The sequence below is a fragment of the Pundamilia nyererei genome, unplaced genomic scaffold, assembly GCF_000239375.1.
Source record: "Pundamilia nyererei isolate P.nyererei 1_Seehausen unplaced genomic scaffold, PunNye1.0 scaffold00147, whole genome shotgun sequence".
NCBI classification, from domain to species: Eukaryota; Metazoa; Chordata; class Actinopteri; order Cichliformes; family Cichlidae; genus Pundamilia; species Pundamilia nyererei.
Window position 1 is genome coordinate 1,037,829 of NW_005187548.1, and position 22,916 is coordinate 1,060,744.

Here is a 22,916-nt window from a genome sequence, read left to right on the forward strand (position 1 = left end):
TATGTTACCATAAAGTTTATGTTACCATGTTTATGTTACCTTACAGATTAAATTAAATGTAAAAAATTCTCACGTGTAATATTTCTGTGTAAATATCCCATATTGCAAGTGAAACGCATACGGCTTAAAAACCGGTGCGGCCTGTACAAGTACAAAATTCTCTTTCTAAAATTAGAGCATGCGACTTTTAATCATTTGCGCTCTGTAGTCTGGGATTTACGGTACATGAACACTGAGATAATATTTAACTTTACCTAAACTACAGGAAGTGACTCCATAGTGTGGACATCATGGGTTTGATACCAGAAGGAGGCACAAAGTCAGCCTCAAGGAGTGTACAAGTTACTGCACTCTTGAGGGGTGTAATAAGAGGGAAAATCAAGTTCTTAGCGAGCTATCTGGAGCTTAAAGTCTGAGGTTTCTGTGGGTGAAAGTGGATCTCTTTTTACCTGGCTAAATCACCATGGTAACTTATGCTGAACACACAACCTGCTTGGGAGCGAGTTGTGTTCAGGGTTTCGGTTTAAAATTTTCACAGATTCTATTATTCACGTCATGTTTTAAGTGCAATATGGATCCTCTGCTTGGGTGATTTCACAGTGTAGCAGTTAACACACTTGTTCAACAGGAAAAAGGCTGAACAAAAGACTCAAATCCCTCTCTCGTTGTGTTAGGAAAGAAAACTGCAGAATCACATATTGTGGAGCTACAAGCTGCAGTGACTCTTTGTGACATTGGAGGAGCTGAGAGTAGTTATTATGGATATAGAACACATTTCCTATGTGCATGTTATGGGAATGAATTAATGCATGTATTAATTTGGAGTTAAATGTTTTTATATTTGATTCTGATCTACTGCTAACTATTTTACACTCCTGTAATTGCAGCTACTAGAAAACAGAAGTAAACAGCAGCACCGAAGGCGCGCTCATCATTAAAATAATTCCCTTAAATTAAAATGTTTATTTTACTGCTCTGTGCACTAAATCCCAAGATTAATAACTTCTACAGCAATAAATTATCTGCAACAGTGCTGCATTCCACTCTTATGTTTTTATAGATTTTAAATGACCAATTTATCATCATCATCATCGTCTAATAATGTTATTCAAAGGGATCTTTGTAAGCAGAAGAGTCACATGACGTGTCAAACACCTCATTTTATGTGAGCATGTTGAAAGCAGTTTTAGATTTTTTTCACACTAGTTAACACAATGAAAGCTGGCTGTGTTGAACTTGTTTCATAGTATACCCCTCTGCTGTAGAACTCATGCACTTCTATCCACTGTGAAAATCCCTAGGGAAATAATAAATAGCCAAAAGTACATAACAACAAAAGCACAGACTAAAAATAAATAAAATAAAGAGACTTTCTATCACAATTAAAGCATATTATAAGTAAAACAAATCAGTGAGGACACAGTGTTTTCAGCATGAGTACCACAGTCATCGAGCCAGAGAAAAAGAGCGACTGTCATCTGACTAACCCGTAAATGTCACTGTATACCTTCTAGCAAGAGTAGTGGCTTTTAAGCTACACCTGCTCTAATAGGATATTTAATGCAGATTTTATTTTATTTATTTATTTTTTTTAAATTGCTCCTCTATCCTATATTTTTAAAAAAAAAAAAACCAAAAAAAAAAAAAAAAAACCACACGTCTCAAACATGCTATGAAGTCTATTTCTGTGTGTATATGACCCATATACGCATATTGGTTTTGAAGCTATGTGGTCTGGACACAGACAAAGCTGTGAAATTGCCCTAAAAACTGGTTTTAAAATTTATTACAGCACTTCTAAAAGTGAGTAATGAAGCAGAATGCAGTTTTAAAGCTCCTAATAGCAAGCCAAAAACTGTAAATCATTAAAAGAAAAAAAAAAAAAAAAGAAGAGATACTTATTACTCCTTTAAACAAGTCAGCAGCTTCCTGCTCACACAAATCAGACTGATTAAATATGAGAATCAAATCGTTTTCTTGGCTTTCATTTTTCTATTAGCATAAAATCAAGAGGAAAAAAGCACTCAAAAGACATGAATAACAAAAAAACCCACATTTTCTTTAATCCCCAATTTTTAATCCTCAACTTAAAGAAACAAACAAACAAGAGAACGAATGACACACAAATGATTTCTCTCACACTGAACTACCTGAAAATTAAACACATTAATAAAAATTTTTTTAAAAAAAAGTAAAAAGAGAGAGAGAGATAGAGAGAGAACCTCACCTCTCCGATTGTGTAGTTGAGTTGTCTGGCTCGGACGATCATTTCCATCTGAAAGACGTAGCCTTTGGACACACACTGCTCAACAAGACTCTCCAGCACCTTTTTCTTGTATAGTCTGAAGTCAGTCAGTGGAGGAAAATAAATAAAATAAATAAACAATAACAAAAAAATAAAAATAAACACAGCAGTAGTGAAAGAAAATACAGCTCTAATGTAAGAGTCAGTAGCACTTAATTCACAGCATCACAACAGTAACACCAATTACCTGAAGCTGCCTGTGAGATCTGAAGCACCAGGTCTCAACAACACCTGAGCCAAAAAGTTGGCCCCCCGACTGTGAACAAGAGGAGAAAGGGGAGGAGAAAAAAAAAAAAAAAAGAAGAAATATAAAACGTCAGCCTCTTGCCTATTAGGTGAGTGGAAACTGATTACAAAGTGTTAACCCGTAGTGACCTGATGAGTTTCCTGCGAAGGTCCCAGCCGTAAACCCCTCCGTTCCCTCGGTATCGAGTACCAGAAACCAGGTCGTAATTGCCTTCCTTCTGCTTCCTGACATAACAGAAACAAAAAGGTATTTGAAATAAAGGAAAGACACTAAAAACTGTCATCCGAGGCAGAGGTACAAATATTAATCTCTTGGAGCTGATTTAGTATTTGTTAGCTGAAATATTTGGCTGATACTGAGCTATGACAGACAAACAGTGCTGTGCAAAGTTTTTCTCTCTACATCCGTCAGATCAACAAACAATTAATTTTTTCATTTACTCAGGTTATGTCTAACATTAACACTTGTTTGCTATTCTGTGACTGTACTGTATGTATCAACATATGTTACCTGAACCAACACTTTACTCTTTTCATACACAACATGCAGACAGTGAGGCTTGGTTTCCTATGACCCAGTACAAAAGCAAGTCTTTTTGCATCCAAAAGAACTGCCCCCTGCTGGCCATTAGAAAGAATGTAGATGAGCATTGGCTTCACATAAAGGCAGCGCGCACATTACTCTAAAGCAGCATTTGTGATGAAATTCAAAATGCTGTAGCTGCTGCAGCACACAGCTACATCACACAGCTCACTGCTACATCACACAGCTCACTGCTACATCACACCTACATGGATTTCAGTTATTCAGCTGAACCTCTCCATCATGCTTGTGTTGTTGGTGCCTATTGGAGTTGTGCCAAAACATAATTTGTACAATTCTGAGAAGTTTAGAAGTGAATATTTGGGTGTAACCACCTTAAATGTAGCCTAAAAATCAATGGCATTCTTAAAAAAACAAACAAAAAAACAACAACATGCAGCCATGCACAGATTCACTGGTGTCTGTAGACACTCAAGCGCTACCTTGACTTCTCATATGTTGATGATGATTAGAATTTAAAAAAAAAAAAAAAATCCAAGTTTCCTCATATTTCATCACAGTGTTTGCAGTTCTGTCGCCACTGATTTTCAGTCCACCATATCCCCCCCCCCCCCCCCCCCGTTTCACAACTGTAGATTCTTTCTTTATTCCCTGTAAATCACCACTGGCATTGGTCCCTAAAATCCAGCCAGGTAAGTCTGGCTCTACAGAAATAAAAATATAGGAAATGGGAATTCAGAGACACTTACTGAATAAACTCTGGGATAAACTTGGGCTGAAATGGAAAAGAAAAACATTAAGATTATTGCTGACAAGAAATAGCAGACAGAGAACATGTTGTACATAACATTTTAGGCACATTAGAAATGGCAGAATGTATACCAGTAACCTGGTATCTTGCTGGTTGTAGGTAAGAACAATTGACGTTTTAGGCTTCAGGACAGCTCTCAAACTTAAATGAGCTGTGGGCCACTGCTGGTACGGTCATTTCATTGGAGGGCCACTTTAGTGTTCAAGTAGTACAATAACAAACAAACCTGAAAACACCCACAAATATTTCTGAAAATGTAGTGTTTCGTTTGTTTGTTTTTTAAATGTCAAATATTGTGTAACAAGACAAAACTGCAAATGTGAATACACATTTTTTTAGCCCTTCATTGACCTACCAAATAAGCAGACATAAGTTCACACATTAGTTCTTCAGTGCTGGTGAAAATTGTTTTCTTTACAAATAACTCTCTCACTGAACTAACACAGTCAATCAATCCCTGAACATGTTTATACTCGCTCTTGTTGTCTGCATATTAAATGGTAAATGGCCTGTATTTGTATAGCGCTTTACTAGTCCCTAAGGACCCCAAAGCGCTTTACACAACCAGTCATCCACCCATTCACACACACAGTCACACACTGGTGATGGCAAGCTACATTGTAGCCACAGCCAACCTGGGGCGCACTGACAGAGGCGAGGCTGCCGGACACTGGCGCCACCGGGCCCTCTGACCACCACCAGTAAGCAACGGGTGAAGTGTCTTGCCCAAGGACACAACAACCAAGACTGTCCAAGCCGGGACTCGAACCGCCAACCTTACAAGGCGAACTCCCAACTCTGGAGTCACGATTGCCCCAATAGTTTTTTGCTTTTTAAAGAAACTTATTATATTAACACTCAACAACAAACAGTAACTTCAAGAGCCAAACTGCATTATATTTCTTCACGTCAATATACGGGGCCGCAAATAGGGGTGACGTGGGACGCAAGCAGTGTTGGTCAAGTTACTTGAAAAAAGTACTCAGTAACTAACTACTGATTACTTCCCCCAAAAAGGTAATCCCGTTACTTTACTGATTACTTATCTTCAAAAGTAATTAATTACTTAGTTACTTTTTAAAAACACGAACCTGAATAGGTGATAAAGCGATAGATCTTTCAGCCCAATTCAACTTTTTCTACATAATCCATCATACAAAATGTAAACAAATGGAAAAGTCTCTTTTTAAAACTTGTTTTATTAGTTTTAATCTTTTAACTTTATGCATCAAGCAAAAATTTAATTATATGCAACATTTACCGACTGGAAGAAATTTGTTTAATATTTAAACCTATTTTCTGCACATTCCAGCACATAAAATAAATTTTTTTGTGTGTTAACACTCATTCTTTCAAATAGATGCAAGTAAAACACAGCAGAAAATAAATAAAGTCAAAGACTGGCGGTCCTTTTGCTCCATTTTCACCTGTAAAGCAGGAGTAGGTTGGGCGGAGGTTTGCCTTGGTGCAGGTGTGCCACAGCGTTCAGTGGAAGAATCTCCACTGTGAGTTTCCCATTACATGGTAGCGCATTCAGTGCTTGCTTGGAAGTTTAAGGGCTTTTTCGCTGTAAAAAGAAGTTTTCTTCCCATGCACAACGGACACTAATGTTTTTGTCACTTTTTATGGAATCAAACTTAAAGTAAGGTCAGTACTTCCACGCTTTAAACGCTGCATGCTCATACTCTCTCCCGCACTCGATATATTATCCATTGTTGATCTGCACACAGCTGTTGTCACGAACGTCGCACTCGCTTACGTCACTGTCATGAGACATTCTCGCAAAACAATCACCGTTTTAATAACGCAGTAATGAAGCGTTCCTACGGGAAAGTAACGGTAATCTAATGACCGTTTTTGCAATAGTAATCCCTTTACTCGTTACTTGAAAAAAGTAATCGGATTACTGTAACCCGTTACAAGTAAGAAGTACCAGTAACACGTTACAAGTAATGCGTTACTGCCCATCTCTGGACGCAAGTGGCTCCCGGGCTGCGAGTTTGAGACTCCTGCTTTAGGGAATGGTAACGAATTGTCAGCCGATCTAAAAGAAGTAACTGCTGATATACGATTAACCTCTTAATCAGAAAGATAACCTTAAGAGTTGATGTTGAGACTGTAAGTTAGACATGTAGAATTTTACCACTTACTGTCGTCAAGCAATTAAAAGACGAACACAGACAGTATGACTGAAACATGCTCCACTCACATGATGGGAAAGATCTGCATCCATTATGATGATGAAGTTCCCAGAAGCATGCTTCATGCCGTGAATGTAGGCAGTGCCTTTGAAAGCAAGACAAACATGAGCAGATAACAAAATGTACTAAAGCTTACACACTCATTTTGACATAGTTTAATACTTACCTAGGCCTAATTTTTTTGCTCTTGGTCGTAGCAGCTGAAACACAAAATAGTTTAAGTAAATCCTTTGGCATGGACAGTAAATACTATGGCAAATAGTTCCCAAGCAAAACAACGTTATGACATATAAAATGCGCTCTTATTTCATAAATGTATCTAACTTTCGTGATGTACTGTTGGTACTTCTTAAAGTAACATATCTATCTTTACGCCTTTAATACTTACGATCTTGTCCTCCCCATAGACTTTCTGAAGCTGTTCTGCCACCTCCAGTGTCCCATCTGGGCTTCCGTCGTCAATAACAATTATCTCGTAGTTAAACCCACTGCAAAAAAACAAAAAAACAAAAACAAAAGGCAAATGAAATATAAGAATACGGCAGCAATAAGTAAGCTTAACATTACCCTTACAGCTCTTATATTCTTGAAATCTTACACTGACCCACTGAAGCCGAGCAGCTGACACTACTTTAGTGACAGCTCATCATTGACTTCCACCGTTAGCTAGCACAAGCGGAAAGCCTTTGCTAGTTCCCAGTAACTCACCTTTCCCCGAAATACTTGACAAGCAGCCACACTATTAAAGGCAGGTTTTCTCTTTCGTTGTAGGTGGGTAATAGTACTGAGTATTTGTCCCCGCTGTCTCGGTTTGGCCGGGAAGTTTTCCTGCTTGCCATGGCGACGTTGAGCTTCTGCTCCTTCTTCCTTATATTATTTATAGGTGGTTAGCAAACAGCAAAACTGGTGCATTACCGCCACCAACTGGTGTGGAGTGTGAACCTAAATGTCAAAAAACGCAACGTTAATCTCGTGCAGTTTTTTTTAAAGATCTTTATTTAATCTTTAAATACAATACAAAGTAAAATTAAACAGTATTGCATTAAAGGTTTTGTACTTCCAGAAATTGTGTACGAGAAACAAACAAGCATTAGCCAGAACATACAATACACATATGCTAGAGGGGGGGAGTTTATCTAATTAAGCCAGAGAGTAAAGTGATTGAAGGATCTTCATTTTTTTTTCACATACAACAATAGTTTTTATAGCTTTAGGGTTAGTATATTTCTGCAGTATATAGACTTAAGATATATTAAGGAGCTCTGCCACATTGGCCTTTCTGATAACAGATTCAGCCACGTCCCCGGCTGCCACTTGTAGCTGGAGAGTATCAAGATGGACAGGAATATTGCTGAGAAGATACCCACTGAGAAACCAGTCAGTATTTCAGAGAGCTTTTACCTAGTCAAAGAAAGCTTCCTGTGCAAAGAGTGTCTGAATAGGTGCCAAGCTGAGAGGAAGGAGCTGAGGGAGGAATAAATACCATACTGTGTTCTTAACTCAAGAGTGCCTTTCACTTACAGTACTGCATTCATTCATCATGATCATCATCATATATGGAAAAAAATAAGTTCCTGAAGTCTCTAAACCAGAAAAGAAAGACACAGATTCTGAGTTTGTCTCATTCAGAGAAGGCCTTCCTTTCTATGATGAACCATCACTTTAGTGTGATCTTTATTAGTTTCAGACCAAAATACATTTCAAAAGATATTTTAGGGCGAAGAAAATACATTTACAACCTTACAGTAGAATGTATATCAAAGTATCATTTAAAATATATTTAGTGAAATAATAATAATGATAACAATAATAATAAAAGTAACAATGTTTTATGTACATCTGAGTCAAAGGTCTAGCAAGAATGAGGTTGTTTATTCATTTGCTTACAGTATTTCACATTACAAAATATCTCACTATAATGTAGCATTAACTTTACTTTGAAATTAATTATCTGTCAGTGATACAGTAAACAAGATACAACAACTGTTTATGTACACTTTCATGTCTCTTTAACAAAAACAAAATCCTCATTCAGAAATCTGTCTTCCATTCGATGGTATGTGTGTGTACGTGTGTACACTTTAGTTTTTGACAATATAGTACTTAAAGGAACACACTCCACTTTTTTTGGAAATGGGCTCATTCTCCATCTCCCTCAGAGTTAAAAGTGCAGCGTCTTCTTTGTAGATCTGTAGGTTAACAGGACTTTGGAGCGGGATCTTAAGGGATGGGGCGTGGCCAGGACTTTTGCTTCAGGCGCCATATTAGCAGGCCAAACAAATGCTTGCTGTGTGGTCCGTTGTACACACACAGACACGCATACACATTTCCACACACATACCATCATATAGAAGAGAGATTTCTGAATACGGATTTTTTTTGTTAAAGAAACATGAAAGACCTCAACCTAAGGTTAAATGTATAAACTCGAACTTGAAAAAAACATCTTCATGACGCAACCGAAAGAATCATGAATCTGAAAAGCGACATGATTTTTCTGGATTTTATTTTGTCGACTTATGAAGTTATATATATTGTTTTGTATATTTTTGAAATTCCTTAAGGAGAAGATTGCTGTTTGGCTGTTGGTCCTAACCAATTACTGTATAAAAAGATGAATGATGCGACAGCACTTCCTCCCATTGGGGGAAAATGAAGCCAAAATATCCCGCTTGTGGGCGCTGCCATGTTCCACTTTTGGAGCCAGAGTCTGCTCAGTTGTAACTCGTGGTGGAGCGTCTCTGGACATGACCGCGAACACGCCCCCTTACGCTTTTTACATAGCCCGGCTGCTCCGTCTCTAATTCTGCAGGGTATGATGACAATACAATAGATAGATTGCCTTTGGACTCCTCATCCAAAGGCAGCCTGTCACAACCTGCTCCATTAGGAGATGGACCCCAGAAAAGGAGGATGCTCTGAGAGACTGCTATGACACCACAGACTGGGATGTGCTTCTGATCCCACATGGTGAGGACAGAGGCGGCGACACACTGTCATACTTATTATGTCAACTTTTGTGTGGATGCGGTCGCCCTTGCTAAGGTGGTACGGTGTTATCCTAATAAAACCGTGGGTAACACAGAAAGTCAAAGCTGTCCTCAACATGAAGGAGGAGGCCTTCTGGAGCAAAGTGAAAGAGGAGATGAAAGCAGCACAGCCCGCTCACACCTGGACAAGGGAAAAGGCACGGTCAGGATCCTGTTTCTTGACTTTGAGTGCCTTTGAGGGCCCCGTCTGCTCCAGGAAAAGCTGAACAGGATGCAGGTGGACCCCTGCCAGGTTGCTTGGATCGCCAACAATCTCACCAACAGACCACAGTACATTAGGCTGAAGGACATCAGGGCTGACATTGTGGTCAGCAGCACAGGAGCACCACAGGGTGCTCAGGTAGAGGAGTACAGGAGGCTTCTGAGGAATTTTGTTACATGGAGTCCCACAAACCACCTGCAACTCAACACCTCAAAGACCACTGGTTGTGGACTTTAGGAGGTCCATACCAGGTCCACTGCCAGTTCAGATAGAGGGAGAGGAGATGGAGGTGGTCAACTAGTACAATACCTCGGGCTGTGGGTGGACAACAAACTGGACTGGTCATGCAAAAAAAGCAGACTGTACTTCCTCTGGAGACTGAGGTCTTTCAACATCTGCAGGAAGCTCCTGAGGATGTTTTACCAGTTGGCAGTTGCTGGAGTACTATTCTATGCTGTGGTGTGCTGGGGGAGCAGCACAGCAAAGATGGACTCATCCAGGCTGGAAAAACTAATCAACAAGGTGGCTGGCATAAAGCTGGATACTCTGGTGACAGTGGCAGAGAAGAGGACATTAAAGATGGCTTATGTGAAAACGGGAGAATTGATGATTTAATTTCTGGTTTTACACTAAAATGGTCTTCTAACAGGTAAACATAAGAAACTTTTTTTTTTTTAACACCAAAAACATAAATTATAACTTTAAAAATGCAGGATCTGAATCTTACCTTCACAACAGTACTGATAACATCAGCACATCTTCTGAAGGGATTCCTTGACAAAGGCTGTAAGTCTGCAGCCAGGGGTTAATATTTCACATCTGATTTCTCCTTTTTTGCTCTTCTTCCCAGAAAGCAGCAGTGGTTTGTAGCCAAGGCCATTAGTTTTTCCAAGCTGCAATAAAACATAAAATTTATTTGGTCAATATTGTAATATTGAATAATGCAAGTTAAAGCCACTCAGGGTGATCTTTACCTAGTGGTGAGTTAAGGTTTTTGTACTTGCTGTGTTCGTTTTCTTCTCTTATAGAAAGTACAGGAGAACGACTAACTTTTAAAAGACTTTATTTGCTGTAGCAGTTGAAATGACAAGTTGCAGCACGCTGGACCTTGATGTGAATCAGCGATCTGCTTCACAAAAGGGATGGCCCTGTAAGCAGGCAATACAGTTTTATACCACAACAAAAACAAGTATTATTATGACTATCTTCTTCTGAGAAGCAACCCAGTGGTCCTGCCATTTCCCTTGCGAATCTTATAAGAAAAATACACAAAATAATACAGAAACAAGTCAACAATCAGACAAACAAATGCAACTTATCCAGGATCCAATGTTTTGCTGCTTTGAAATACCATAATTCAAACCTTAAAGTCAAATCCAATCATATTAATAGATGCCATTTAACAGCTAATATAGGACTATACCACAAAAGCAAATAATGAAAAAACTACACTTCCAGAACATCTAGAAATATCTCCACACCTGCAACATATAGAAATACACAACTGTGAGCTGTGTGTGTTGTGCGTCTGCTTGGCTACCTCTCCGGACAAAAGAACACAGTGCATGCCATTAACAAAATACAGGTGCTGGTCATATAATTAGAATTTCATCAAAAAGTTCCTGTTTTTCACCAATTCCATTCAAAAAGTTAAAGTTGTAAAATGAATACATTCATTCCACACAGACTGATATATTTCAAGTGTTTACTTTTTAAAATTTTGATGATTATAACGGACAACTAATGAAAATGCCAAATCCAGTATCTCAGAAAATTAGAACATTACGTAAGACCAATACAACGAAAGGATTTTTTGAACTCTTGGCCAACTGAAAAGTATGAACACGAAAAGTATGAGCATGTACAGCACTCAATACTTAGTTGGGGCTCCTGTTGCCTGAATTACTACAGCAATAAGGCGTGGCATGGAATCAGTCTGTGGCACTGCTCAGGTGTGATGAGAGCCCAGATTGCTCTGATAGTGGCCTTCAGCTCTTCTGCATTGTTGCCGAGTCTGCTGAATATTTAAATATTCAAGGCAAGCAGAATATTCCACAATAAAACCGAACTACAGCTTCAATATCCTGCTTGTACATGAATGCAATAACAATAATGATCAAATAACATGACAAAGTCAAAAGGAACATTTCTAAATATATATATTTCAGCACTTTCACTATTTAAAAGTAAGACCAGTTTAAGGAAGAGGACTCCCTTACTGCATTTATTTATATTATATTATCTGTATAGCACTTTAGAGCACACCTTTCACTTTATTAAAAGCACCTTATCAAGCACTTTATTTAGCATTTCACTTTAAGCATGGATTTGCACACAAGAAGTTTAAATATTTATTGACTATTTATTGGGAATTTTAAAATCAGTTGGTAGCCTTATTTCAGATCCTGCACAGCTGCTCCTCATCAAGGAATGTGGTGGTTGTCTGTCAGGAGAGAAGAATGGTGATCGAGATTGTGATTAAGGTTTACCAGTAAGGAAAACTAATGCAAATGTGTGTGTGAAATCTAGGGATAAAAGTGGTGAAAATAAGTGTAAGATAATGATTACTCACCTTTCTTGCCTGTGTTCTCTTCAAGGTGTTTGGGCAAATGTTTCCCTGGGGGTCCAGACACCATTTAAAGGTTCCGGGAGAGACCATTGGTAAAGAGAGTGTGGTGAATCTTTTTGTGCTTGGGTTTTTATAATATTGGGTTTGGTGTAACATTAAGTGTGAAATATTTATTAATATGTAAATGTGAAAATGTATTTATGTATTTATTTATTCGTATTGATATATTGTATACTGTGATGGAAGGTTGGGATTTAAGAATTTACCTGAGAGTGGAATAATGGTTAAGTCTGTGACAGCTGAACATATTTAAGGCTGCCAGTTGTCATTAGAGGATGGATTTTTGTGCTGTGAAGAAGCGTAACAAATTAATTGTTGTAAGGAGAGCTGTATAGCAAATAAATGCGTTTTTTGGTTCCACTACACTTGCCTTGGTCCATCTCACTGTGTTTCCAGCCGCTAAGGGCCGCCCTGTTACAACCAGTAACCGAGAGTTTATTTTCTGCAGTGTTGTGCAAAGTATTTGAAGGGAAAAAGAATTTCCCCACTTTGGTCCAAATGATCTCCCTTTATTTTGACAAATATGCTAGGATTACTGCAGCCCCCCCCAGCCCGAGACTACTACTGCAGGCAATTTGACAACATTTTGCTTGTCACTTACAGGTTGGCTGTGCTCTGCAAAATAGAGGCCACTGGAAACAATGATCTCCTCAAGATGGTTGAATGAAGAATTATGACACTATCATGTTATTTTTTTCCACCCTCCTAACAGAATTTCATTACATTATGACTTTTTGTTCCAGTGACACAACACAAAACTGCAGTTTTGCGTTGTTGGGAGCTTTTAAGGACCAGCCTTGAATCTTACAGATTTGATAAGTGAAGACTGGATGTGTAGTGAACAGAGCTCAGATAATCTGGACAAATTACGCAGGCTGCATCTGCAAATCAGAACTAGCTTTAGATTTGATGCTGGCAGACAGGCATGCATGTCTCAGGGTGATTACACACTAACACGTTGTGATTAATTACACACATTTTTATACATTTTATTAACAAGATTAAAAAAAAACATAGAAAAAGCAACAAAAAAGATACACCAAAAGAAATATTATCTGACACTGTATTTCTCTTTCTTTTATACACAAATTCTTGTCACCAAAGCTTTGAAAATCATTAAATGTAAACACAAATAAGCAATTAGAATTCATACAGTTTAAAATAAACATGGATATCCAGATACAGTTAATATAATTAACAATATAACAATTATCATACACGTGGAAAGAAATGTTCTCACAGCATCACTTATACCATGGAAGAAAAAGAAGCTTTTCCACCATGGATTATGCAATTTCATTCTTCTTGAGGCAGTTAAGGTTAGAATGGCAAATGAAATACACAGAAAATAACATATGCAGCTAAACTATTTGGCATTGATACAGTGCATGAATACAGAAACATGGCAACAAAGATTTCAGTGCGAATACATTGTTTAAGGCAAGACTTTACTGATCCCACTGGGAAAAGATCTCTTATGAAGCTATCCATCAACTGGTAGGTTTTGTACGAAAAAGCTCCCTAATTGTTCTTAAGTGAATAATTTCTTAGCTGATTTGAAACATGAGTGAAGATTTTAATAAGAGAAGAGAGAGACACAATCTTCCCTTACTATTTTCTTTTTCAATGCAGCAAAGCTCTTCAAACCTCTTCAAAGTTCTTCTGTGCTCCAGTGTCAGTCTTTTGCTCACTTCCAAATTAACCAGTCATTTCCTACAGATGTCAGTCACCTTACCACTGCCTCCTGCATGTTTTCTCCATTCAAGGCTGGTAGTCATCATAAGAGTCTTCTGTGTGAAGAAAGAAACTTGAAAAGGATGCCGAATAAGTGAAAATGATGTCAAAGTTACCCAATTCTGTCAAATGAGAAGTGCTTTGCAGCTTTGCATGGCTCACAGCTGAACACAGTCCACAGTGATTTAGTCACGTGCAGCTACTAAAACAAGCTGGTTTAGTTCATCTCCTTTTAAGTCAACCATTCTTTAAACCATCTGTCTTCTGATTGGCTGCACCTCATAAACGTAAGGTGTGGACAGCAGATTGGGACTTCAGCACTCTCAGCCAAAATGATCATATTACTATATAAGAAACACCACCACAACAACAACAACAAAAAACCACACACCAGAATGTGAGAATAGAAATCCTGCCAACTGTAGCGCTCCTCTTACACCAGACAAACATGCATGTACTTACACATGTACTTCATTAGTTAAAACAAAACAAAAAACAGGCCTGGATCTTCATACTCATTACATTCCCAGGGTTGCATGATTAGTAGCCTTTCTCTAGCTGCTAACCTGTTTGCTGAGGAAGCATGTGGCAGCCTCCGCTGTTGTCACAAACACCCGGTGGTCCAATCTCGCCCGGCTGACCTAGTGTTCCGGGGATCCCAGATGGCCCCAGCATACCATTTTCTCCTTTGGGACCTGGGATTCCCAGCTTAGACTCACCAGGAGGTCCTGTGGATACACATTTTAAAACAGTAATACTACATTTTATTTTAGGTGCTTATCAAAACACTCATGCTACGAGACAGTCAAAAACAAGGAGTTTATCATTATTCATTATTAGCACATATAGCAACGGCTGCTTTTCCAAACAGCTGAATTCTTCTACTGGTTCACCACAGGGTTGTTGTCTCTCTCCTCTACTATATTTTTGTACACTAATGACTGTCGCAGTACACAGGCTAACAGGCATTTCATTAAATATGCAGCTTACAGTCATTGTAAGCCTTCTTCATGGTGAAGAGGATTCCCATTGGCCTGTTGTGGATGAGTTTGCTTCTTGGTGTGATCAGTCATTCTTAAAGATCAACACTTTGAAAACTAAGGACATGGTAATTGACTTCAGGAACCATTCCCCCCATTCTGCACTGACAGTAGTAAATGGTGCAGCCATTGAACTGGTGGACAGTTACAAGTATTTGGGAGTTGTTCGTTATAAGGCTCTGTCCTTTGAGTCACGTCTTGCTGCTACAGTGAAAAAGGATCAACAACGAGTGTACTTTTTAAGGAGACAGAGGTTTTAACTGAATGATGACCCTTTTTTATAAAGGTTTTATTGAATCTGTTTTAATGGTCTGTATCATTGCTTGGTATGGTAATGTGTGTTTGAACAATAAGACCAGACTTAGTAATCTGGGTAAAGTGGCTGGTCAGATTTCAGGGAAGTCTCAGGTCCAGCTTGTGGACTTTTATAACAGGCAAGTGCTGTGGAAGACAACCTCTGTCATGTTGTGTTCAGACCATCCTTTCTTTAATAATTTTCAGCTGCTTCCCTCAGGTCGTCAATATAAAGTGCTTGGAGTGAAGACCAAGAGACAGAGTGTCTTTTGTACCTGTTGCTATTGTCATGGATAATAACACTAAACATAAGCGTTGTTGCCATTACACATTGCACTTTGTTGATGACAAAATTTGGGCTGTTCTCTCTGGGCTTTTTAAAAAATATACATTTATTTATTTTTTTTGTGTGTGTGTTGTCTTTGTTTGTTTTTGTCTTTCTGTGTATGGACAGACTGCAAATCAACTTCCCACTGGGGACAATAAAGTTACCATTGACCATTGACATCATTTCAAGTTTGGTAACTTTGAATGTGTGTGTGCTTTTATTATGTTACTTATACAGAGGTACCTGCTAATCCCTTGACCCCTGGGTGACCCTGGACATTGGACCCTGCATCACCTTTGTCCCCAGGCACACCTTTCCTTCCTGCAGAGAGGGAAGAGACAAATCAACGTGATAACTTTTGTTAAACATCAAACTGTAAGTGATGTTTTGCTTCCAACAAACTATCTACTAAGCTTACCTTGCTCTCCTGGATATCCAGGCCTGCCAGGTGTTCCACTTGGGCCTACACGACCCTGTGAGCCCCTCTCACCCGGTGGGCCCTTGGGCCCTGGTATTCCTGGTTCCCCTGGAGGCCCCACTGGCTCTTCAATTGGAACTGGCTTACGACCGATCTCGTTAATGAACATGTCGAGTTTTAACACCTCCTCTGAAAAAGCAAAGAATAAAAATGTTTTGGCACTCTTATTGCACTCTTCCTCACAGTGAGGAGGGCAAACAGCACTGCAGACAGTATGCATTTCTGACATGCTTGCTTTTAGAGTGCTTACTATGTACTAGTTGTTCACAGGCCTGTGTGACCAGTTGGTAGATCATAGCCATGGACTGAGGTTCTCCCTGTAAAAAAACAATCAGAGTTACAAACTGTTTGTCCAGATAAAGTCAATTGAAAAGAAACCGAAACATTTTAGAAGGTATTTAAAAAGAAGATCAGATGCCATTACAGCTGATCTATATAAAAAAAGAAGATAATGATGATATAACACACCTTTTCTCCTCTTTCCCCTTTATTACCTGGCAAGCCCTGTAGTGTAGAGTGTAAAGATAAATAACCAGCTGTAAGGACAGGTCAGACTTTTATGTGATATTTATTTCCTAGGTCTTACCGTAGGTCCCACAGGACCTGGGGGGCCCCTTTCTCCTATAGGCCCTGGGTATCCTGGCATTCCTTGGAAACCCTGTTTAAACATGATAGATAGAATATGCTAGATGCATAAACCTACAGTGAGTCAGACACAAAGTCCTGATAGCAAACAGTTTTATTATACACACACCACATGTTTGATTGACTTTACTTGATAAGGTCAGGACACATAAAAGAGCAGCTCATTACACCTCACTAAGGAGGTGAAGAACCGGTTCCCAGTGGTTCCCCTTGGAATTGTTAGTCTGTTTGTCTATCAATCCCACTTCCCAAGTCCACTTTCACTTGCGTAATTAAATAACATACTACATTAGTTTTAAAAAAAGTGTACTGTGTAATATGTGTAATAACTACTTTTTCTGAGTAATGACCAAACACTGATCACAACAGAGAGGGGAAATACCTCTGACATGCACAAACATTTGACCACACAGCATGCAAATCATTTGCAACATATAACGTAACGTGCATGTAATGTCTTTGATATGTTGCTTAGCAATGGTGGTGACTCTCAAAGTGGAGCCAATGAGAATCCAATGAGTATCAATAAGAGAATTGATAAGGAATTTAATTAAAGTGATACCGATAATTGAATAGGAATTGCTAAATTGGTAACAACTTCAACCTCACTGTATAAAAAATAAAAGAACCAAATGAACAGCAGTTGAGCTGAATGTTGTTTTCCGTGTTGAACTACAGTGACCGTTCATTTCAAAGTTTGATTAAACAAACCCACCGGCACAATGTACATTTCAAATTCCTTTAACTTTAAATATGTTCATATTGTCTATTCTTATTTAATTCACTTAATATACAGAATTCACCTGCTTGCTGCTTACATGCTACTACTGCACATTCACCTAATGTATATATTATATATGATGTTCTTCCTCCCCCCCTTTTTTGCACAAGTCGAGGAGCGTGTCAGGTTACATTTCACTGTGTGTTATACCTGTATAACTATGCATGTGACAAATAAAGGACCTTGAACCTTGAACAAAGATACTTTGTCCTGAGAGTGGTGCTAGAGGACAGCTTGTGTAGTGTCTAAAATGGAAAAGGTTCGTTCACAGTCTAAACTGTTCCCTGATGATAAGATGCACTTTCTCAAACTCAGTGTCACTGCCCAAACTTAAAATTGGCAGCAAAGGCAAAAATGCATACAAACAGATGAAGATGTATTTACGCTTTACCCTGGGTCCAGTGACGCCGGGTGCGCCCATGTTCCCTTCCACACCTCTGATGCCCTGTGAGGGATGTAGCAGAGAGATGAGGACAGAAACAGAGCTCAGCTTGATGCATTCTGTGCTGACTGAGATCAAGCAGCTCACCTTGGCACCTGCGATTCCCTCCTCCCCTTTTTGACCTGGAGGTCCTGGTACCCCCTAGAGAGACAGAGTAGGTTGAGACAGAGAGCTGTTAGAAGCAGATGGTTAGGTTCTGGTGACTCCATTACTTCACTTTAAACTTACCTGCACTCCCGGTCGCCCAGGATCTCCCTTCTCTCCCCTTGCTCCTGGTGGACCCTAAAGAAATTAATACGAGTACGTTTTTGCACAATAAACTATCCACATGGATGCACATACATTTGTTTGGCAAAGCTTTCACCATAGCTACTGTATTGGTACAGATTTAACCCTCTGGGTTCGACAGATGGGCGAGTCCAAATGACATGGTTTGAAGTGCAGACTTCAAACTATATACCAGCTTTTAAATAGTGTTTATATCCCATCTAAAATTCGGGTTATGATAAATAATTTTCAGCATACTTTTTCCTGAGTACTGTTGTCATGTTTAGTGCAGGAAGAAACAGTAAACACTGGACTTTGTAAGGACAGTGCTTCCCTTGCAGGCAAAAAAAAAAAAAACGACAAAAAACTGTGTAGCCGGACACATTAGGTTGTGCTGAAAAGAAATGTTACAAAACAAGGCAAAGTAAACCGTTTCTAAGGTGAAATATAAAGGTAAAATGCAAAGTAGTCAAACATAGCCAATTATACCCTGGACCCCAGAGGGTTAAATCTACCTTTTTGCCCTGCATTGTAATGCCTCGTGGCCCGATGCTGCCCACAGGTCCAAGGCCTCCCTCAAGTCCAGGATTTCCTGGAGGACCTACTTCTCCCTGAAAAAAATAAAAAAATAAATAAGAGACTAATTCAAAGAAAAGTGAGACTTACAGGTAGATGGTTCTGGTTTCAACAAACAATCTGAGATATTATTCTATGTTATGTTCTCATGTTCATGAGTCTGATTAAGTTCCCTTCCACTGTCAGTTGCGCATTGATGTAACACTCATTTATTGTGTATTGTGTATGCGTTAGTCCCTGTAGGGAAATTACTCCTCTGCATTTAACTCTTTCACCCAGTGAAGCAGTGGGCAGCCACCAATGTAGCGCCCGGGGAGCATTGTGTGGGGACGGTACCTTGCTCAGGGGTACCTCAGGGTAGCCGTTCCAACCTTCAGATCATGGGGCAAACACTCTACCTACTGAGCAATCCCTACCTACACTGTGACTGAAACTACATGGAAACAGCTGTTCAACAACTGCATTTGTATTTTTTTAGCTGATTCTTTGCATATTTTCTTCAGGGAATATTTAATCGTTAAAAAAAAAGTAATGCCTGTTTGCTAAGTCTCCTCTTGTGGCAGGAGCAGCAGGGTTTAAGCTGTTCAACTTCTCAGGCAAAATGAGAAAAACCTGACTGTTATACACAAACTTCTAAATAAAGCCATGACTGCATCTGAAAGGTCTGAATAAAGCTTTCAGCTCACCTTTTGGCCATGTTCTCCTTTTTCACCTTTTTCGCCACGAGGGCCTGGCTTCCCCTGGGAAAGAAGACAAAGAACTGAGTGTTTAACAGTGAGGAATCATGCAACAAGTAGTCTGGGTGTGTTTGAGGTGACATACAGGTGGTCCAGGGGGACCAGGAGCTCCAGGGACGTCAGAGGAACAGGTACAGGTGTACGCAGGGGCAGGGCAGCTCTCCTCATCTCTCTTACACAGACACAATAATAAAGATATTAAGTGAGCAAATTTACGCTGCTCTTAGAAAGGTTCTCTCAATGTTGCACCACCACTTGGTAAAAAAAAATCATGACAGCTATATGATTTTTTTGTGAAATAATAAGGGTTGAAGAAAGGTGAATGTAAATATTAGCACACTGACCACTCCAGGCAGGTCACAGCAGGTATCCTCTGAAGCCCACGTGGTGTTACAGACGATTTCAAAAGACTGCAGCTGAAACTGGAAGTGATGAAGAGCACAGAACAGACATTGAATACAGGACAGAGGAAGTGATCATCCACAGTTTTTAAAGGTATGTTTAGAGTGCATTAATAGGCTGAGCTAGAATTAATATCAAAGAATGTTAAATACCGGGGCTGAGCCACTGTTAGGTCCTCGGGTCTTCACCAGTTTTCCCAGCATCTCAAATCCATCGGTGGGCAGGTTGCCTAGAGGACGGGCTGGCCTCTCACCCACGTGCTGACAGTCCACAGACAAGGATACACTCACCTGGCTAACAGAAAGGTGAACCTGCCAAATGGAAGAAAATGTGCCGTTTAGGCGTCTGAGGTCTAAGTCATCATATCTACTAACACTAACCCTACCTCACACTTTGGGAGAGTCTTCCTCTCACAGTTCAATGAAATGCAGTGGGGTTAAGTTAAATGATGATCCTAAACTGCCCATCATTAAAACAAATGTGAGAGTGGACGGTTATCTCTCTCCCAGTGACCATAGGGCGCTTCTCAGCGTAGGGTAGCCTATTTTCCTAGTTTTACATTCACCTTGTGGAAACTGCCATAGAACAGCCTGTGGACCTGTGGCTGGTCAAAGGTCAACTCCTGCACTTCACCTCTGTAGTCCAGACTGAAGTATAACAGGTGCTTGGTGGTTGCTGCAAAAACACAAACACACAGGATAATAAGGTCATCATTTGTTATTTCCCGTAAAAGCCACAATAATGAGCTTAGGGAGGTGAGTTTACAGAAATGTGTTCACTTCTGTTCTCTGTTTTTGTTAAAGAACAATGTAGACGATTAAGGGACTGCAACAAGTCCAAAGACATGCTTCCAGTGCAGGAGGTGGGAAGGTGCAGGCAGTGTTACTCACGGTCAATCACCACTCCCATCTTTGGCTGGAAGTCATTGTCTGTGAGCTGCCAGAGAGCAAAAGGCTCCCTGGGTGTATCCTGCAGCATTCGGAAGGCAATGCTGATGGTGTGCTCTGGGGAGAAACCTGCGGGGTGGATAAACCTGGAAGGATGGCAAGACAGACCGCAAGATTCACTTTTTTCTATCACTGACTAAACACATTTCTGTGAAAGTTTACATAATTTTCCTTTCCATGCCTGAGTCTCACAAGCACAGCACAAAAAAGGACCATGTGATGTTAGGGTTGGCTTATGAGACATGCTACAAAAAGTTTGAAAAGCATTGCATTAGTGTCTATGTCAGTGAACTGGTGTTTACTCAAATTAAAATACAATGACAAAGAAAAGGTGGAGGACTGAAAGAAATTCTCACTTGGTGCTCTGTGTCAGTTGGACGTCTTTGTACAGAGTGTAGGTGGGGAGCGTGTTGAAGACAAAAGGCTCGGCTGCCACTCCCTCCACCGATGAGTGAGCTCTCTGAGTCAGACCAAAGGCTTCCATCATGTTGAACCCTAAACCAGCACAAACGTAACAGAAACACAGTGTGGTGCTTCCTTCGTAGTTGTTGTTGTTGTTTGGTTTTTTGGTTTTTTAAGTTTCAGTTTAAAGGGAGGACAGCGTGTCTCACCTTTAACAATGCTGTTTCTGATGGTGACTTCAGGGCACACTGCAACACAAGAGTGTAAAAGTAGGCAAAAGTACTGCTGTATGCTCGGGTTTTATTCAAAAACAGTGTGTGCACACAGTCAAAGGAGCTTGCAAAGAAAAGCGTCTGGACTTCTTTAAGTTACTTGAAGTATACGATTCAAATGAATTGAATTGTATACTTCGTATAGTTCAAGTAACTTAAAGAAGTCCAGACGCTTTTCTTTGCAAGCTCCTTTGACTACGATGACCTGGATGACGGAGAACCTTCACAGACACAGTGTGTGCACACACCAACTTCCTTAGAAATATTTCTTAGAAAACTTATTGTTTACAATTTAAAAACAAACGTGATCTCCATCGTATTAAAAAGCTTTGCATATCAGCACCACAGTCATTAAAAAACTATGCCCATTCTTACCAGAGGTCAACACTTTCACTTAATTTCTTTTTATATTAATCTTGAAGTTATTGTTTATTCCACAACTTGCTTCCGATATGATGGCGCCTGTGTTTGGCTTTGCCGCTGCCGGGTGCAGTTTGTCACGTTCTATCGTCGTGCTGTTTTTCTCTGCTCTGCTGTTTTTTATTTGTATCAATGATGTTCTGGCTGCCTTGGTTTATGATCGTTTGACGCTGTTATCAATCCGATCTTCAATGATGGCTCAAGATGTTTCATCTTCCTCCTCCTTTGGCACTTTCCATCTACCGCCAGTGGCTGGATCCTCGGCCAGCGTTCTCAGCGTTCCCCGTAGATCACGGAGAAGAAGAGGAAGGAGATCAGGTATCCAGGTGAAGCTTAGGCTTTTCTGGCGGCGGGGGCTGATTGGAAAGCGATGTCGTGCGTGCTCTGTTACTTACGCTCAAAACAGCTCCATAGAGAGGAAATTGTTTTCCATGGCCCTGCTTGGATATGCAGGGCCTGGCTCTCCGAGACCGTGCTACCTCAGAAGGGTTCATCCAGACTCTCCTGCTGACTGGCTTTTCATCCCCTCGGTGAGTGGAATCTATGAGCGTGAAGGCTCTAATCTCGAGTATTTACGTCCTTTAACTCGAGCTTCTCCCAATAATGATGCTCTCACCCCGCTGACTATGGCACTCTTTAATGCCCGATCTTTGACTAATAAATCGTTTGTGCTTAACGACTTTATTGCTTCTAAAAATCTGGACTTCCTGTTTCTGACCGAGACCTGGCAGCGGGACTTGGACTATTCGTCTCTTATTGAAATGTGCCCAAATGGCTATTCTGTCATCAGCCAGCCTCGGGGATCTGGTCGTGGAGGAGGTCTCGCGGTGGCGTTTCAGGGCCGTTTCAACTGCCGTTCAGTGAAAGTTGGACACTTTCTTTCTTTTGAATTGCAGCTCATTAAAATCGGTAGTAAGGATCCTTTTTACTGTGCTGTGGTGTATCGTCCACCCGGCCCTAACAGCTTGTTTTTAGCGGAGTTTAGCAACTTCTTGTCCTCTACTATGAGGTTGTCCAAATTGCTTTTAGTGGGGGATTTTAATATACATGTTGATGATGAGTCCGACCTCTTTGCCAGAGGTTTTATCAAAATTATGGATTCTTTTCATTTTACCCAGCATGTGTCAGGCCCCACACATAACAAAGAACACATGCTGGACCTT

At 40.0% G+C, this 22,916-nt stretch overlaps 2 protein-coding genes across 3 annotated transcripts in view; both read right to left on the reverse strand.

Annotated features, from left to right (window-relative positions):
* Window positions 1-7,027, reverse strand: part of dpm1 (dolichyl-phosphate mannosyltransferase subunit 1, catalytic) — an 8,751-nt gene extending 1,724 nt beyond the window's left edge. The window contains exons 1-8 of the mRNA XM_005744660.1: window positions 6,816-7,027; window positions 6,496-6,595; window positions 6,274-6,307; window positions 6,116-6,192; window positions 3,845-3,870; window positions 2,681-2,776; window positions 2,493-2,561; window positions 2,228-2,342 (exon numbers count right to left, since the gene is read on the reverse strand). Coding sequence (XP_005744717.1) covers window positions 2,228-2,342; window positions 2,493-2,561; window positions 2,681-2,776; window positions 3,845-3,870; window positions 6,116-6,192; window positions 6,274-6,307; window positions 6,496-6,595; window positions 6,816-6,946 — 648 coding nt within the window. The 5' untranslated portion in view covers window positions 6,947-7,027. The remainder of the gene's footprint in view (window positions 1-2,227; window positions 2,343-2,492; window positions 2,562-2,680; window positions 2,777-3,844; window positions 3,871-6,115; window positions 6,193-6,273; window positions 6,308-6,495; window positions 6,596-6,815) is intronic.
* A 6,006-nt stretch (window positions 7,028-13,033) lies between these two features.
* The window catches only part of LOC102193592 (collagen alpha-1(XX) chain), a 36,325-nt gene continuing 26,442 nt past the window's right edge, over window positions 13,034-22,916 (reverse strand). The window contains exons 24-42 of one of the 2 annotated variants that reach the window (XM_013913726.1): window positions 21,271-21,309; window positions 21,016-21,154; window positions 20,603-20,745; window positions 20,278-20,387; window positions 19,865-20,023; window positions 19,655-19,732; window positions 19,396-19,482; window positions 19,260-19,313; window positions 18,513-18,608; window positions 17,959-18,012; window positions 17,818-17,871; window positions 17,680-17,733; window positions 16,449-16,520; window positions 16,331-16,366; window positions 16,113-16,179; window positions 15,803-15,991; window positions 15,628-15,705; window positions 14,289-14,450; window positions 13,034-13,775 (exon numbers count right to left, since the gene is read on the reverse strand). In XM_013913726.1, coding sequence (XP_013769180.1) covers window positions 13,750-13,775; window positions 14,289-14,450; window positions 15,628-15,705; window positions 15,803-15,991; window positions 16,113-16,179; window positions 16,331-16,366; window positions 16,449-16,520; window positions 17,680-17,733; window positions 17,818-17,871; window positions 17,959-18,012; window positions 18,513-18,608; window positions 19,260-19,313; window positions 19,396-19,482; window positions 19,655-19,732; window positions 19,865-20,023; window positions 20,278-20,387; window positions 20,603-20,745; window positions 21,016-21,154; window positions 21,271-21,309 — 1,697 coding nt within the window. In that variant the 3' untranslated portion in view covers window positions 13,034-13,749. Of the gene's footprint in view, window positions 13,779-14,288; window positions 14,451-15,627; window positions 15,706-15,802; window positions 15,992-16,112; window positions 16,180-16,330; window positions 16,367-16,448; window positions 16,521-17,679; window positions 17,734-17,817; window positions 17,872-17,958; window positions 18,013-18,512; window positions 18,609-19,259; window positions 19,314-19,395; window positions 19,483-19,654; window positions 19,733-19,864; window positions 20,024-20,277; window positions 20,388-20,602; window positions 20,746-21,015; window positions 21,155-21,270; window positions 21,310-22,916 lie in introns of both variants that reach the window. The other variant, XM_013913725.1, reaches the window with a different exon arrangement.